Source organism: Podospora pseudoanserina, chromosome 1 (assembly GCF_035222485.1).
Source record: "Podospora pseudoanserina strain CBS 124.78 chromosome 1, whole genome shotgun sequence".
Taxonomy (NCBI): Eukaryota; Fungi; Ascomycota; class Sordariomycetes; order Sordariales; family Podosporaceae; genus Podospora; species Podospora pseudoanserina.
The window spans coordinates 2,472,409-2,488,089 of record NC_085920.1 but is presented as its reverse complement, the minus strand read 5'-3'; the positions used below and the strand labels follow the sequence as shown (position 1 = coordinate 2,488,089).

The 15,681-nt window shown below is 52.1% G+C and overlaps 8 protein-coding genes across 8 annotated transcripts; 4 read left to right on the top strand and 4 right to left on the bottom strand.

Moving 5' to 3' along the window:
* Nucleotides 1-30: 30 nt before the first annotated feature.
* Nucleotides 31-1,331, top strand: PUP3 (proteasome core particle subunit beta 3). Its single transcript, XM_062941960.1, has 3 exons — nt 31-391; nt 501-974; nt 1,032-1,331. Exons 1-3 carry the CDS (start codon nt 389-391, stop codon nt 1,173-1,175), a joined length of 621 nt encoding a protein of 206 aa, XP_062804867.1. The 5' UTR covers nt 31-388; the 3' UTR covers nt 1,176-1,331.
* Nucleotides 1,332-1,347: 16 nt separating this feature from the next.
* On the bottom strand, nt 1,348-5,064 carry QC764_107030 (uncharacterized protein). Its single transcript, XM_062941959.1, has 3 exons — nt 4,561-5,064; nt 1,703-4,484; nt 1,348-1,641 (listed from the first exon to the last, which is right to left on the bottom strand). Exons 1-3 carry the CDS (start codon nt 4,676-4,678, stop codon nt 1,542-1,544), a joined length of 3,000 nt encoding a protein of 999 aa, XP_062804866.1. The 5' UTR covers nt 4,679-5,064; the 3' UTR covers nt 1,348-1,541.
* A 360-nt stretch (nt 5,065-5,424) lies between these two features.
* Nucleotides 5,425-6,700, top strand: RBL2 (tubulin folding cofactor A). The gene is made up of 2 exons (XM_062941958.1): nt 5,425-6,390; nt 6,457-6,700. Exons 1-2 carry the CDS (start codon nt 6,211-6,213, stop codon nt 6,640-6,642), a joined length of 366 nt encoding a protein of 121 aa, XP_062804865.1. The 5' UTR covers nt 5,425-6,210; the 3' UTR covers nt 6,643-6,700.
* Nucleotides 6,701-6,897: 197 nt separating this feature from the next.
* On the bottom strand, nt 6,898-8,043 carry QC764_107010 (uncharacterized protein; the record flags this gene model as incomplete). The annotated part of the gene is made up of 1 exon (XM_062941957.1): nt 6,898-8,043. One exon carries the CDS (start codon nt 8,041-8,043, stop codon nt 6,898-6,900), a length of 1,146 nt encoding a protein of 381 aa, XP_062804864.1.
* Nucleotides 8,044-8,677: 634 nt separating this feature from the next.
* Nucleotides 8,678-10,671, top strand: QC764_107000 (uncharacterized protein). The gene is made up of 2 exons (XM_062941956.1): nt 8,678-9,305; nt 9,364-10,671. Exons 1-2 carry the CDS (start codon nt 9,083-9,085, stop codon nt 10,341-10,343), a joined length of 1,203 nt encoding a protein of 400 aa, XP_062804863.1. The 5' UTR covers nt 8,678-9,082; the 3' UTR covers nt 10,344-10,671.
* A 194-nt stretch (nt 10,672-10,865) lies between these two features.
* Nucleotides 10,866-11,396, bottom strand: NEDD8 (nedd8-conjugating enzyme UBE2F; the record flags this gene model as incomplete). Its single annotated transcript, XM_062941955.1, has 3 exons — nt 10,866-11,101; nt 11,190-11,327; nt 11,386-11,396. 3 exons carry the CDS (start codon nt 11,394-11,396, stop codon nt 11,017-11,019), a joined length of 234 nt encoding a protein of 77 aa, XP_062804862.1. The 3' UTR covers nt 10,866-11,016.
* A 622-nt stretch (nt 11,397-12,018) lies between these two features.
* Nucleotides 12,019-13,177, bottom strand: PHB2 (Prohibitin-2, subunit of the prohibitin complex (Phb1p-Phb2p); the record flags this gene model as incomplete). The annotated part of the gene is made up of 3 exons (XM_062941954.1): nt 12,818-13,177; nt 12,393-12,748; nt 12,019-12,336 (listed from the first exon to the last, which is right to left on the bottom strand). Exons 1-3 carry the CDS (start codon nt 13,056-13,058, stop codon nt 12,019-12,021), a joined length of 915 nt encoding a protein of 304 aa, XP_062804861.1. The 5' UTR covers nt 13,059-13,177.
* Nucleotides 13,178-13,330: 153 nt separating this feature from the next.
* On the top strand, nt 13,331-15,471 carry QC764_106970 (uncharacterized protein; the record flags this gene model as incomplete). The annotated part of the gene is made up of 4 exons (XM_062941953.1): nt 13,331-14,046; nt 14,149-14,267; nt 14,320-14,944; nt 15,020-15,471. The coding sequence occupies exons 1-4, from the start codon at nt 13,806-13,808 to the stop codon at nt 15,469-15,471; spliced, it is 1,437 nt and encodes a 478-aa protein (XP_062804860.1). The 5' UTR covers nt 13,331-13,805.
* Between the last annotated feature and the right edge of the window lie 210 nt (nt 15,472-15,681).

Here is a 15,681-nt window from a genome sequence, read left to right as displayed (position 1 = left end):
TTTACCGCCGTCTGTCACCGCCTTTTATGCTACACCTTGGCCAGGGACCACCCCTGCCAGCCCGCTCGCCCACTCGCCGCGCCAGCTGCGTGTTGCCTTGCACGTCAACTCCAGCGCAGCCTCCTTGTCAGCTTGGAGAGCTTCCAACCCGACCTCTTGAACCTCCAAGGCTGTCATTGATTGCACGAGAGCTCCAACGACGACAGCTCGACAACACCACAACACGCGATTCAGACCGCTCTACCTCTTGAGGTTCGAAACGACATTCATCCGATAGCGATACTGTCCAACAAACACACTTGAACCTCCCCACCCAGAGCTCCCGTTGCATCGAAGCCATTGCCATCCACACCCGCTTCCCAGCAGCCACCCCTCCACAACAGCCAAGATGGTATGCTCCTCTCCCCATGATACCCTCACATACCTCTACCCAAACAATAACTAACTTCTCTCCTCCCAGTCCTCCCCTTCTCAATAAGTCCGCCCCCCTTCCCCACCAGTTCCTAACCCCCCTCCCAGACGGCGGCGCCTGCGTAGCAATGGTAGGCAAAGACTGCGTAGCCATAGCCTGCGACCTCCGCCTCGGCCTCCAAGCCCTCACCGTCTCCAACAACTTCCCCAAAATCTTCCAATACGGCGACAACGTCTTCCTCGGCCTCACCGGCCTCGCCACCGACGTGGCCACCGTCTCGGACCTCTTCCGCTACAAAGTAAACATGTACCGCCTCCGTGAAGAGCGCCAGATCGCCCCCCGCACCTTTGCCAACCTTGTATCTTCCTCCCTGTACGAGCGCCGCTTCGGTCCGTGGTTTGTCTCCCCCGTCGTTGCGGGGCTGGACCCCAAGACGGGCCAGCCATTTATCTGCGGGTTTGATAGTATTGGGTGCATTGATTTTGCAAAGGACTTTATTGTCAGTGGGACGGCGACGGAGCAGCTGTTTGGCATGTGTGAGAGTTTGTGGGAGCCGAATCTTGTGAGTGTTTTCGGAAATATCAAAAAGGGAGAGAATGCTGACTGGAGAATGATATAGGGCCCTGATCAGCTTTTCGAGACGATTTCCCAGTCCCTTCTCAACGCCGTCGACAGAGATGCCCTTTCCGGTTGGGGTGCTCATGTGTACATTATTGAGAAGGACAAGGTGACCAAGAGACTGCTCAAGGGACGGCAGGATTAGAAAGGGTGCACGAAGAAGAAATGTTTTAGATCAAGGGAATGAACCTGGACAAAGGGTAGCAACCGCTGTGTCTCTTCTGTGGCAGGCGGGAGTTGGGGCATACTAGGCGTTGTAACAGTAAATGATATTTTGAGACCATACAATGACCACCGTCAAGGATCAAGTTTTCCATCCGAAACAAGAATTGTCCTCATAGAAGATGGGAAATGCAATTTGCATCTGTCAATGGTATCTGTGCTAAAGCAATGCTATATCTTTACGTTTCATGTACAGTGTTTAAATATCGTTTAATACGTGCGGTTTTACCACCCAAATATCATTTTTGTCTTGTTATATGTCTTCTCTAATTCTTCTCCTGTAACTCCTCTATAGATCCTTCTTATCTTTAGAGACCACCGCAGAGCTCGACACTGGAGTCTGCATAAAAAACTTGCGCTCCACAAACTTCAACACTTCGTCGATGAGACTGCAAATTCAACGTTAGCGAAGTGTTCATTAGCGTATAAAGGAAAAGAGGCTAAACTTACACAACTGGCGCACTGATGGCCACCACAGCCTTCCACTCAGCCGCATTCAAAGGCAAGATAGAGAAGAGAGTCTGCAAGAAAGGGGTGTAAAGCAGGGCAAAGTGAAGTGCCATCGACAGAGCGATGGCATACACAAGCATCATGTTCTTCCACACTGGAAGCGTGAGCAGTGATTCGCTCGATGACAGCGCATTCATGGCGTTGAACATCTCAATGACGACGAGAATAGAAAGGGAGACAGTAGAGCCGGCCTTGGCCCGGACATCGGTGAACATGGCACAGCCAATCTCGGGGAACTCAGTCTTGCAGTGGTGGAAGTGGGAGAGCTGGTAGAAGCTGATCTGGGGACCCTCAGAGTAGAACATGAACCACCAGGCGTAACCGGCCACAGTGGCGAGACCGACGTAGGTGCCGATGATCAGGTAGCGGATGAACAACCAGCCACCGATAAGGGCCTCGTCGCGCTTTCTGGGCTGGCGTCTCATGATGTCGTGGTCAGGCGGGTTGAAGGACAGGGCGGTGGCCGGGAGACCGTCGGTGACGAGGTTGACCCAGAGGAGCTGAACAGGGATAAGAGCCTCAGGCATGCCAAGAGCAGCGGTAAGGAAGATAGAAACGACCTCGCCGATGTTGGAAGAGATGAGATACCGGATGAACTGTTGAGTGTTGTTGTAGATGGCACGGCCTTCCTCGATGGCAACACCAATGGTGGCAAAGTTGTCATCGGCCAGAACCATGTCAGCTGCGAGCTTAGAGACATCAGTACCAGAACCCATAGCAACGCCAATATCGGCCTTCTTGAGAGCAGGAGCATCGTTGACACCATCGCCAGTCATGGCAACAACCTCGCCAAGGGACTGAAGGAGGTCAACAAGCTTAGACTTGTGAGTGGGCTCGACACGGGAGAAAAGAGAAGCGTTCTTGGCCGCCTCAAGCTGCTCGCTGTGGCTCAGATTATCAAATTCACGACCAGTGAAGCTCTTTCCAGTGAGATCCTCGTCAGGGCCAAAGACACCAATCTGGCGGCAGATGGTCTCAGCAGTGTTGCGGTTGTCTCCGGTAACGACGATAACACGGATACCGGCATCCTTGCACTTCTGAATTGAGCCAGCAACCTCGGGACGAGGAGGATCCAGCATACCAACGAGACCAAGGAGAGTAAGATTCTGTTCCAGTTGGGCGTACTCGGAGGTAGACTTGGCCTTGTGCAGGAGAGACTCGCCCTGAACGTTGTCACGGCTAGCCAAAGCGATAACACGAAGACCCTTGTTACCATAATCAACCACTTCCTTCAGAAGAAGATCAGCCAGGTTGCGGTCCATGGGGACCTTCTTTCCATTGCGGCCAACAAGGGTGTGGGTGCAGCGTTCAATGATCGACTCGGGGGCGCCCTTGACAAAGAGCTTTTGAGAGTTTCCGTTTTGCACCAGCACTGACATACTCTTGCGATCGCGAGAGAATTCGTAGGTGACCAGGCGGCTGAACTGCTTCTCGTACCAAGAGCTGGCATAGTGAACACGGTCCTTGGGGTTGCAGTCAGCAGGGGCGCAAGGGCCCACCTTTTCAACCATAACACGAAGGGCACCTTCAGTAGGCTCGCCGACGTTGGAGTAGCTGTCAGTGTGTGGGTGGTAATCAAGGCGGGCATCGTTGCAGAGGGCGGCGACCTGGGTCATTTGAAGGATGGTTGAGGACTCCTGGACAAGGTCGGTAACAACCTTGCCGTTAGACCTGATATCGCCCCGAGGTTCGAATGTGGTTCCCTCGACATCCAGTTCCTCCAAACCAGTGCCATTGGCGCTCAGATAGACAACTTTGCTGACGCTCATCTGGTTAGTAGTAAGAGTACCGGTCTTGTCGGAGCAGATAACACTGCAGCTTCCAAGGGTCTCAACAGAGGGCAAGCTTCTGACAACTGCGTTCTTGGCTGCCATCTTGCGAGTTCCCAAAGCGAGACAAGTGGTAATGACTACAGCCAGACCTTCCGGGATAGCAGCAACACCAAGCGAGACAGCGATCTTGAGGTAGTAGATGGCACCCTTGGCGTAGCTTCCATGGCTGGGGTCACTGAAGTGAGGAATGTTGATGAGCCAGACGAGAACGCAGATAACAGTGATGACCTTGGCGAGCTGGTCACCAAAATCATTGAGCTTCTGCTTCAAAGGGGTCGGCTCGGAGATTTGCGCCGTGATACTCTCATGAATGTCGCCAATCGCCGTATTGGAACCAGTCAAGACAACCACAGCCCTGGCGTGGCCGGTGACGACGGTAGTGCCTGAGAAAAGCATATTGACCTGGTCCTGCTTCACAGCCTTCTCATCCTTGACAACAACCTCGCTATCCTTGCCCACACTTTCGCTTTCTCCGGTAAGAATGGCCTGGTCAACAGCGAAGCTGTTGCTGTGGATCGAAATCAAGCGGCAGTCGGCAGGGATACGAGCGCCAACAGAAACATCCACAATGTCACCCGGAACCAACTCCTCAGCCTTGATCCTGTGAAGCTGCCCATTGCGCACAACATTGGCCTCGTTGGCTGAGTATTCCTGAAGGGCGGCAATGGCCTTTTCGGCGCTGCTTTCTTGCGAGACTCCGACGACGGCGTTGAGAACCAAGATGGTGAGAATGACGGCCGGGTCGACGAATGCGCTCCATCCACCCTCCTCCTCGAAGAGAGCCAAAACGAAGGAAACCGCGGCGGAACCGAGAAGGATCAGGACCAATTGGTCCTTGAACTGTTCAAGGATGAGTTCCCATAATGGAGTAGGTGGTTCTTCGGCGATAGCTACAGAGAACAGACCAGTTAGCCTAGTGATCGACGTTCGCGATAGCGAAGCATAAACCTAACATCAACTACATACCATTTTTACCATGCTTCGCCTGTAAGCTTTTGACTTGGGCATCTGTCAACCCAGTTGCTGGATTTACGCCCAGAGTGCTGAGCACCTCTTGGGACGATCGCGCGAAGGCGTTGTCCATTATTGCACTTCTGCCGTGTTCCGGCTGGTGCAGTATAGTGGAAAAGTGTCGCTCTTTGTCAGAAAGCGAAGGCAGTCTCTAAACCCAAGAGGCTGGTATTTTAAAGATAGAAAAGTGGTTGGTTTTCAGAGAAGAAAAGCTCAAACTCGAAAGCCCTGTCGAGTGTCCTGCGAATTCAGGGAAGCGCAAGAGGTTATGAGAACGACCATGCGCAAAGAAAATCTAGAGTTGCAGCCTCTTAAGAAAATGGGCCAGAGTGAGTGGATTGAAGGGAAGGCGAGATAAATATGGGCTGGAGCAAGATATATTAAAAAAAAGGTCAGCCTTATTTAGGAAGTTCAAAATACATGTGCACGACGTGTCCAGTTCCAACAAAGTGATGTCGCCCCTCTGCAGTGCTTGTTGGTGGAGTTTGCGCTGAGTGGCCACCGGGACCAGGGGTCGGAGGCGTGTCCAAAAGCTTCCCCAACTCGGTTAAGCCCATCCGAGCTTCCATCCTAGCATGGCTTAGCTTGGCACTTCTTCGCCCCGGCGCATGTCACTTCGATCAAGCCTTGCACCTGCAGCCCTTCCATTGTGGGGGGACACCAATCAAAGGCCATGTGACAAGAAACGTGGGATGGCGAAGAGAGATGGCATTTGTAAGGAGTTTTTCTGGCTAGAATGTCGGATATATGATATGGCCTTGAGGCATCCAGCATCACCAAGCTTGAGCTGTTGTCTGGGGAAAGTGACGGCCTCATTAAGTCAGCGATACCCTGACCAAATCGGGGGTAAGCTATCAGTGAATGGGAAACCGAATCTTCTGGAGAGCCACACTGGCGCGTTTCAATCTTGGAGTTGGATTTGGAAACATTTCGAAACAGACTAGGGGCCGTACTCGGTTACAAAGATGTTGATATTTTTGATATGCATTTATCCGACATATCTAAACATCCTGCCATTTGAGTTCTGAGCTCTCTTCAGATTAGGCAAAGTAAGCATTGAAGTCACGGGGTAAAGTATCTCCTAGTCATGGCTCTATATCCTACATCAAAATTGGGCTTGGGTAAGGTTTTACTCCATTCAACTATGGTTGAAGGCTCGTCTGGGGGTTTTTGTGAATCCGAATATGCTTGAAGGCTTTAGATTTCAATGTTTTCACCCTCTCTTTAACCAACCCTATCCGCCTTCTTATAAATGTAGAACATGAATAGGACAAAAATTGAGAGCGCCTCGCACAAACTGCTTCGCAAAAATACGACGCCATCAACCGTTGCCAAACCCATCCAACTTCCTCGCACCTGCCATCGCGCAGCTTGCCTCATCCGCTATAACCCTGACTCCCCAAATTTACCCCGCCAACCCCACCACTCACAGCCAGACAGCAGCTAAGTCAACATACAGCCTGCCTCATCAGGCTTCACTCACTCGCTTACACCATCAACACCATCAGGCAGAAACAATAAACAAAAGCTCATATAACATTCTCCATTCTACATCTCCCACCTCTTCCTCTACAAACCAACCACAACCACTCAAACCTATCCAAAATGGCACCCCCCACCCCCCTCGAGAGAGCAACCAACTCTGTCCTCCGCCTCGTAAAAGAAGAGTCCTACTACCACAAGGAGCTCGCCCATCAAGAAACCCGCATCTCCAAGCTCCAGACTGAGATTGCCGCCGGCAAGCCCGACCTCGACAGCAACGCCCCTTACATGTTGAAGCAAGAGGTAAATGACTCTCTTCAACTGTCCTCCTGACAGATTCGTTGGAATAACCCTAACCCTCAACAATAGCAAACCGCCCTCGAGGAAACCAAAGCCGTCTTCGGTCCTCTCCGTGACAAGATATCCGAAGCTGTCCAGAACCTGGAGGAGCAAATCGCCATCACGGAGAGCGATGGGGCGGAGGGCAAGGAGGAGGAGCTGAAGAAGGCGAGGGAGGCGGTGGAGAGTGGGAAGAAGGTTGCTGAGCAGGAGTAGTAGATATTTCATGGAAGAAAAGCAAGTAGGCCGTGTTCATAATTAATATTATTTGACGATGAGGTGCTTGAACTACAAATTGATTTATACTGTACCAGTTTACATTACGTTGTTGGTATTAACGCTATCTAACAAGTAGTTGTTCTTGGCTCAGTTGAGTGTTAAATGTTGCCTAGACAGGATATCTAGCAACAATCAGACGATATATTTACATTGCATTGCGCCCTCCTTAGCCATATCTGTAATTTTCCGTGTTCATGTGGTATCCATACTATCGCCCTGTCCGTCCACCGAAATCTGAGGCAAGTCCGCTGGCGGGGGAGACAGAGGGCTATCCGGCTCCGACTCATCATCCCTCGGCGGCTCATCCTCCATCTCAACATCACCCTGATCCCTCCCCTCCCGCTCCTCTTGCTCAGTCCTATGCTCCGCCGTCCCCTCCCTACTCTGCCCACCACTCCCAAAGCTTGCCCCCAGCGCATTCCCCGGCTTCAAAAACGACCCATTATCCTGCGTCGACGGCGCCGGACTCCCCCTAGCGGGCGTCCTACCACCCGCCGTGGACATCGCCCTAGGAGTGCCAACCACATCCCCAGCCTCAATCGAGTTCTTAAGTCCGCTCTCCCCCCTAGGAGTAGCATTCCCGCCAGGCGTTCCCGGCCTAGGCGTCTGTCCAGCCTCTGCCTCATTCGACTCATCCATACCCTCCCTTCTCTCAACTTCCTCCTTCTCATCCCTGATCAACCGCCGAAGTGCCATAGATTCATCCATGATCCTAGAGAACTGATTGCGGCGCTCGACCCATGTGTCGCTGTAGGTAGAACTCTCCGCCTTGAGCTCGGCAATTTCATCTTGCAGCTTCCTTATAGCCGCCTTCTGCTCCTCCCGAGCGCGCAAAGCTGGATTTTTTGTGATCTCATCCGCCAACTTGTCAAACTGCTTCCGCTGCTCCTGGGTCTCTTTCGCCTGCTCCAATTTCTGATTGAGGTGGATGATGTTGGCGCGGACAGAGGTGATGTCGCGCTTGATTCGCTCGCGCTCTTGGGCGTAGTGTTGCCTGTCCTTTTCGTTGGCGGTGAAGAGAAATTGGAGGCGCTCCATGCTGCTGTCAAAGGCGGCGAAGTCGAGGGTGATGTCTTGGTACATTCGGGCGTAGTCGAGTCTCGGGGTGGTGACATCGGGGACAGCGGCGGGAGTAGGGGCTGGGCTGGAGGTATCATCTTTTTGGGACGGGTGATTTTCTGGCTCTCGCATGAGAATGGGGTCTGCGAAGCGGTAGAGGGTGTTGATGCGCTTGGTGATGCGCTTGTAGGCCTTCTCTTCTACGGCGAGGAGTCGGGCTTTGTGGAGTTCATTTTCTTCTTTTTCGCTTAAGAGGCCCCAGCCTTCTGGTCGCTCCATTTGGGGATCTGATATGGGGGTGAAACTGGGTGAGTGGTTCGACAATACTGGCGTCACAAGATGCTGTCGATCTCGGCCGATTTCTCTGGAAAGTGCGAAATCGCCTCGAGTACCCGCAATTAGGTATTTACGCGTAAGTCTGGTTTCAGTAGCTCCGTGAATGGAGCTATGGTAACGTCGGTCAGGATGGTGGTTGTTGGGGACAGAAGTGCAGCGCTTGAAACTTTGTTGTCAGGTTTGAAGATCGCAGTTTGCGCGCCAATCCAGCTTCTTGGGCAGTTTGCAGCTTCCCTGGACCCTGGCGCGTCGAGAGGTCAATGCCAAGAGATGTCCGTGACGGAGATTGGAGAATCTACTGTGACTCCGTACCTGCTCTGCCAGATTCACCAACCGCGACGAGCGAAAAAAACTCCGTTTGGAAACTCTGCGGGAATACGTCAAATAGTCAAACTAGATGGCGTTTTAAAGAATCATTCTCGACCAGGCATATGCTTCGACAATGCTCTCAAGTTCCTCAAATGGGCTGCCAGACAATGAATAGATCTGCGCTAGCCTATTGGGGATTGGTGGATCCGCGATGCGGGTCCCCAGGCTTAGGTGGCCCGGGCACCCTAGTAGCGGGTGACGGTTGTATAAAAGAGAGTTGCAACCTCCTATCTTGAAACCTTCTGGATCTCACTTGATTCTCGACTTTGATGATACTTCGTACACTTCTGAGCTGGATGGTGCAATGAGTTTTTGCGCAAAAGGATATCTAATAGAATCTACCTTTGATCACGACTTCCCTGGTTAAAGGCCCGTTTTCCCGGACCTCTTTACGGTCTCACCATCACCTTCCCTGAACATCATCTGTGTCTTTTCGAAGGTGCTTATTGGATCAGTTCTGGACGACGGTCGGCGCACAACGAGCAAATTCTACGAGAGCAACATCTCCAATTCCAAACCACTCGCCCCGCAACTTTCTATTGATTCCATTGTTCGACTTCCACCCTATTGTCATCACTATTGTCACCACGGGTGAGACCCACTTTCAGTCATCATGGAGCTTCAAATATCTACCGGCCCTTTTCGGAGGAACGGTCCTCGTCCTCTTCTCGACATGGCTCTTGATGTCGCAATCAGAAACATTCAAGACATCCCAAGCTTAGGAGACATGCCTACCCACCTCTTGCAGCCGGTCCTCAGGGCCGTGAAGACCGCCGAGCACCTTCACACCCTCGAGCAGGAGACAGATGAGCGAATCTACGAAGTCTCACCATCTCGTAAGTTCTGTCATCATTTGCCCTTGGCTCGGCACTCATTGCTGACATTGGTCGATAGATTGGAAGCATCTTATCGAGCGCGACTTCAAAACGCTTGCTGCTCAGTATAGTTGGCAGCCAAAGGACCCAAAGTCTTGGTACAAAGTCTATAAGAAGTACGAGACGGTCTACAACCAACAGCTCGAAGAGGCTACCAATGCCTTCATGAAGAAAATGGAAGATGTCAATGGCCAGCGTTCCTCCCGTCAAGCCAAGATTATCTCTGTTCCTGAATCTCGCCGACTGCCTCTTCACTATTCGCAACGCCAACGCGAGGGTCCCAAAGCCGGCCACTGGTCCTCTCAGCCTCGCCCGAAGAAGACTTTCATTGCTAAGGCCAAGAGGCAAGTCGCCGCTGAGACCAGTCGTCTGAAGCTCTCCAACCCCGCTGGGCGCATTCCTGTCAGGCAAAGCCCAATCAGACAGGCACCAATTGCCATGCAGAACGACGCTCGTATCAATCGCCAGTTCGACGCCGCTGCCACCATTGTCAACGCCCCAATCAGAAAGGCCTCTGACACCACAGCCAGTGATCGTGACCGCAAAGAACGCGAGAACCGGCTCCTTTCAATCAAGGGCAAGGGCACCGCCATCGCCAAACCAGCCAACATCATCTCCTTCAGCGATGATGAAGACGACCACATCCCCAGCAATGGGGGTGACGACTTGTTTGGTGATGACGAACCCGCCAGTCCTCCCCAGCGTGGAAGCCTGTCTGTTGAGGAACTCGAAGCCGCGGTGGAGAGGGTCGTTTCTCCCAAGAAACAACCCGTCGCCAGACCCCGTGGTCTTCTCTCCGCGACGCCTGGCGCCATCAAGGCACCCGTGGCGGCCCGCTCGCCACCAAAGTCGTTCACTGGCGAGACCTCGCCCGCACCCGCGCCTGCGGGTGCTAGCAACTCGCCTGCTGTCGGCTCTAGGGGGCCCGCTGCTCCTATCGTCCGCAAGCGCAAGCCTGTGGACATTTTCATGCGCCCGAGCAAGCGGGTCCCCCGTTAGGGAACGTAGAAGGGATGGATTTTGTGGGGGAATTCGAATTTTGGGATTTGCATGGAAATCAGCGAGGATGGTTGGCATTTTCAGCAGGCGTTGAGATGGTTTTTTAAGCTTGATACAAGCAGATACCCGAGATTAAGCGGTGGTTATCTGGAAGTTGGTGTACGATGGAGGGATGAATGGAATGGTTTTTACACGGGCATGACCTATGCTTATTTGATGTGTACGATGATCGATTGAATGGATGCGCTTTTATACGGGGCTTTACTTCTGCTTATATATGGTTTTTAAGTGATGGGTTTTCCAAGACTCGAATTACTTCTGATCATGTTCAGCATCTTGATCTCCATCCATATATTCGGTTCACCACACGAGGCGAAGACTGATGTAAAGATGCATTCTTCATTCATGAGTGACTTTCCCTAGGCAAGGCAAGATCATATCCCATAAGACGCTCGATCCTACCCACCATCCACGCTACCTCCTCAACAAAACACTGTCACCCTTCCTCCACAGCGCTGATGTCCACCATCATCATCACCTTGTTTGCCTCATCTTGCTGTACCTAACAACAGCCAAACTTTCCCACTCTGCCGTATTGCCTATATTCATAACCCTTTACAGCTACCACCCCCATTATCCCCTTTCCCTCCCTATCATTTTTTTTCTTTCTTTTTTAAAGCCCACCCCTCAACGCCAAAACCAAATGTAACGTCGCGCCACCCTCAAGCCCATAGTCATCAGCGGTTTTGTCGTCGACCCTGTTGGTTTTTTACCATCATTAGCAACTATTAACACACTCAAAATAAGTGGTGGTGGTGGTGATAGTGGTGGTGTGGGAGAGGGTACATTTGTTTCCCCCCGAAGATCAACCTCTGCTGCACGGGCGGGATCCCCTCCTTCTCCTCCACCAGCTCCTTGATTTTGGAGACCTTGTCGGAGCCCTCGACGTTGAGCTCGATTTCCTTTCCGGTGAGGGTGCGTACTCTATCCCACCCGTCAGTCAGTTCATCGCGCAAGCACGGTATGGCGGGGCTGAACGGACTTTACGAGCATCTTGGCGTTTGGCTTTTGTGTCTTTCCACTAAGTGATTCTTTGGTGAAATAAGGGATAGTTGTTTATCTGTTGGTTGTTGTTCTTCAAGATCAAGCACTCGTGGGATGGTGGTGAATGTTGTTGCTGGCAGAAAGAGGAAGAATACACCGGTCAGCAATGCTGGCAAGCTCGAAAGGCAGCAGTCGCCAAGTGAGCCACCCGCCATCGATGGCAGCTGCTGTCCCAGCAGGCGGCCGCAAGGAGGGGTTAGTGGGGCAGGTAGGTTGATTGTGGGTCCGTGGGTCGGTCAGTTTGTGTGGGGTTGGTGGGTGAGCCTCAGGCTTGGCTCGCTGGGGGCTGCTTGGTCATGGATGAGGCCCATTAAATGTTCAGCCTTATTGAGCTGCTGGAGCTGTTACTTGAGGGGCAATAAAGACCATTATGCTGTAAACGGGATGAACAAATAAGTTTCTCAAAATGTGTGATTCTGACCGCCAACTCCAGACACTTCATGACTTCTTCAATGCATCTTTTCACCAACGTACTCATACACAGTGCTTTGTAAAATGTTCAGCCTATACATTCAGACAGTGGAGATTGACTCAATACCTCCATTCCCACCTCTTTCAAAACACAGCTTCCTTATTTGTTCTCCTCATCAAAGACGTTCAACCCAAGACCCTCAGAGTCAAGAAGCAGTCTGTTCTTGCCACCAGCCTCCTGGATGATCTGGGCAATGGAACGAGCGTTCTCCAGTTTCTTCAGCTCCAGATATGACTTGTTCTTCTTGATAGCCTCACCAATGAGCTCAGCAGAGCGAGCCTCACCCTGAGCCTTGACAACCATGGCCTGCTTCTCCTGGCGAGCCTTGTCGACGATGAATGCGGCACGTTGAGCCTCTTGTTGGGCAACCTGCTTGGCTTCAACGGCAGCTGTGAACTCCGGAGAGAAGGCAAGATGCTAATAAATTGTTAGCGGTTTGTTAAGCGATGTGATTTCCACAAAGAGGAACCCACCGTCAAAGACACGTCGTCCAGAAGAATGTTGAAGCGCGCAGCTCTCCTGGAGAGGTTCTCACGAACCAGCTTGGCAACCATTTCTCTTTGTGTGATCAGCTGACTGGCATTGAACTGGGCAACAACGCTCTTCAGCACTTCGTTGACAATCGAAGGGAGGACACGCTCGTCATAGTCGGTGCCGAGAGTGCGGTAGATCTGAGGAAGGGCGGTGATTTCGGGTCTCGAGAGGACACGGCAGGTGATGTTGACCATTTGAAGATCCTTGGTACCGGTGAGGGAAGAAACGTTTCTCGGCTTAGCACGAACATCGTAGACAATAGGAGTCTCGAACCATGGGACGACAAAGTGAGTTCCTGTGTGAATATTTATAAGTCAGTTAGTCTGTCTCTCCAGCAAGAGTGTAATGCCTAAACCCAACATACCTTCAGTATAGATATCCTTGCTGACACCACTTATTCTCCGGTACTTGATCGCTCTGTGACCACCATCGACGTTGAACAGCGCACTCTGAAACAGCAAGGCGCCACCACCAAGGACAGCGAGAGCAGCAACCCCTCCTGCGATGCCACCACCTCCGCCGGGCATTCTGCCTCCGGAGCGAGTTTGTTGGGCCGCATACTGCAGCTTGTTCATGTAATCCTGGAAGGGATTGCGGTTCGCCATCTTGTCTGTTGTCCAGGTATAGTGGCTGGTGCTGAATGGCAGCTGGTTTGCGCTGTGGAGAAAGAGCTTGCAGCTTCACGAGGTGTGGAACCAGCCGCTTCTCTTCATCGCTGACGAACACCACTTGCAGGAAGCAGGGTTCCCAGCACGCATGGGCCACCTCTCTCCAAGCCCATATCACGTGCTCTCGCGACCTTCACATCCTTGCTCTTCGCGCCTCAAAGCTTGGCCAAATCCAGGCTGGTTCACGGTACTGGGGTACTTGCTCCATGCATTTTTAGCCCAAGAATTGAACTTCACCTTCCAATTGCTCCATCAACATCCAGTCAATTGTCCCCCACCACCATCGCCCAGTTGTCGCCAAAGTGAGCAAGTTCAGACGGTCTTGTACAGTCTTTGTAAAAAATTAGCGGCCAGTGTGATATTGGATGAGAAGGAGCACTTCAAGTCCCAATTGCTATCGGTAGTTCACACCTATTGTGGTGAATTTGATTGTTCCTTCCACGGATTTTGCCCTTCGCGCCTCTGAAGACCAGGGTGACTTGTCAACTACTGCTTCGCATCGCATCGAAGCACATCGCATCATCGCAACCAGCCTTTTTTCCCCTTCCTTCGCCGAGACAACATTGACGCCGAGACTTCCATTTCAGTTAGTCGTCGACTCTCTGCCAGTCAATTACTTATTTCCACCGAATTTTCAAAACGACTCTTTTCACTCCAGGCTTTGCGCATCCTCTGATCGCAAAGATGTCAAACAGACAGCCCTCTCGTGTCGTCTTCGTGGGCAACATCCCATATGGCAAGTCGTCGAGATCATATTACGTCTTTTCAAAGTCGATTGCTAACAAACCGTTATCTGCAGGACTCACCGAGGAGCAAATCACTGAAATCTTCAGTGGTGCTGGTCGCGTCCTGAACTTTCGCCTCGTCTATGATCGAGAGACTGGTCGCCCCAAGGGCTTTGGTTTCGCTGAGTTCCCTGACCACGGTAAGTAGTCTCTTCAATGCTGACATGACATCAGCCTGTGGCGTGGAAATGTCGCAGAGCCGCATACTCAAAGTTACTTTTGCTGACCTTTTATTCCTTTAGACTCTGCTTCTTCAGCCGTCCGAAACTTGAATGATTATGAGATTATGGGACGGAAGTTGCGTGTCGACTTTAGCAATGAAACGGTCAGCGACGAAGATGGTCGTGACCGTGACGCTGCTGTAAGTCTCGCTATTTCTTTATCCGAGATTCATCCAAACTAATACTTTCCAGGGCCCTTCTGCTGCCGGTTACTCGGCGCCGTCGAACGGTAACAACGTTGCCGCGCCGGTCGTCCCCGCGGGCGGTTCGTCGCTCCCCCCTTTGCCCCAGGGCAAAGATCTCCCTCCTGGTGTGAGCTGCACCGATGCCATATCGCAAACGCTTCGCACCCTGCCCCCGGCGCAGCTGCTGGACATCATCCAGCAGATGAAGACGCTGGCGACCAACGACCCTGCGCGCTGCGCCGAGCTGTTGAACCAAGCTCCCCAGCTTGGTTATGCTGTTTTCCAGGCCCTGTTGATCATGGGCTTGGTGTCACCGGACGCCATCAACTCCGTCCTCGACACCGGTGCGAGCGTTGCCCCGCCTCCTGCGGCTGTCCCCGCCAACTATGGCGGCTACCCTGTCCCTGCGGCGACCAGCACTCCAGTCGGTGGTTATGCCGCCCCTCCCGTCGCTGCCCCGGTTGTTCCGGTCCCTGGTGCCGCGCCTCCTCCTGTCGCTGCCCCCCCTCCTGCTCAGGACCCTGAGGCCCTGATGCGTGCTGTCATGGAGCTACCTCAAGAGACGATTGACATGCTTCCCGAAGCTGAGAAGCAGCAGATTTTGGCCTTGAGAGCTCAATTCTCCCTGCAAGGTCACCGCTAGAAGCAGAGGCACGACAACAAGCCCGGGGACGATTGTGCACCAATTGGCAGTTGCGAGGAGGCAGTTACGGCGGGTAATGACGACAACTATACCGGGAGTGATCAAGTCACCAAACTTACAGCCGAGCTAATCCTAAATATCGGTAAAGTTGGTGAGTCTCAGCCTGCGGGTGGTTTTGATAACTCTAAGCTTCCGAATTTTGACATTCATGGCAAGCTGAAGGGCGGTATCAACCGCAAGTTTAAAAACAACGACCACGATTTTGACACCGCGAATATACGCAAATCAACGACTGTGGACAACGGTAGCGACTTGGGCTCTCACGACTTTTACTCCCCCACTGGGGGTAGAGTTATTTCGGAGGAGGACGTGGACGATCTCATTCTTGAAATTACGCCACCTGCTGCCCCCGTGGCTTTGAACACCTTTATCCCCGGACACAACTTGCTGCGTTCGACACCGAACAACTCGAAGTCTCCCAGTATCAATGAGAAGCCTTCTGACTATCAAGACTAAGACAGCTTCGACGCTGAAGTTTATGGCGACTCTGAGCCTAGAGTTGACGGTGTCTTCAAGTCTAAGGACACTTAGGTCTTTTCACTGATACAGCATTGATACCTCTGGAGCGCTTCACAAATGATATCTGGACTGGCTTTTCTTTCCTTTTCTTTCTGCCTTTTTCATTGGAGTTCTCGGCTCTTACGGCATTTGACTTTTTTCGATCTC

Bases quoted from the DNA above. Each gene is read 5' to 3' on its own strand.
- PUP3 (XM_062941960.1), top strand. The intron at 975-1,031 runs GTGAGTGTTTTC...AGAATGATATAG, and splicing joins GTTTGTGGGAGCCGAATCTT to GGCCCTGATCAGCTTTTCGA.
- QC764_107030 (XM_062941959.1), bottom strand. From the start codon at position 4,678: ATGGACAACGCCTTCGCGCGATCGTCCCAAGAGGTGCTCAGCACTCTG. The intron at 4,485-4,560 runs GTATGTAGTTGA...TGTTCTCTGTAG, and splicing joins GGCGAAGCATGGTAAAAATG to CTATCGCCGAAGAACCACCT. The intron at 1,642-1,702 runs GTAAGTTTAGCC...TTGAATTTGCAG, and splicing joins GCCATCAGTGCGCCAGTTGT to TCTCATCGACGAAGTGTTGA.
- RBL2 (XM_062941958.1), top strand. From the start codon at position 6,211: ATGGCACCCCCCACCCCCCTCGAGAGAGCAACCAACTCTGTCCTCCGC. The intron at 6,391-6,456 runs GTAAATGACTCT...CCTCAACAATAG, and splicing joins CTTACATGTTGAAGCAAGAG to CAAACCGCCCTCGAGGAAAC.
- QC764_107000 (XM_062941956.1), top strand. From the start codon at position 9,083: ATGGAGCTTCAAATATCTACCGGCCCTTTTCGGAGGAACGGTCCTCGT. The intron at 9,306-9,363 runs GTAAGTTCTGTC...ATTGGTCGATAG, and splicing joins CTACGAAGTCTCACCATCTC to ATTGGAAGCATCTTATCGAG.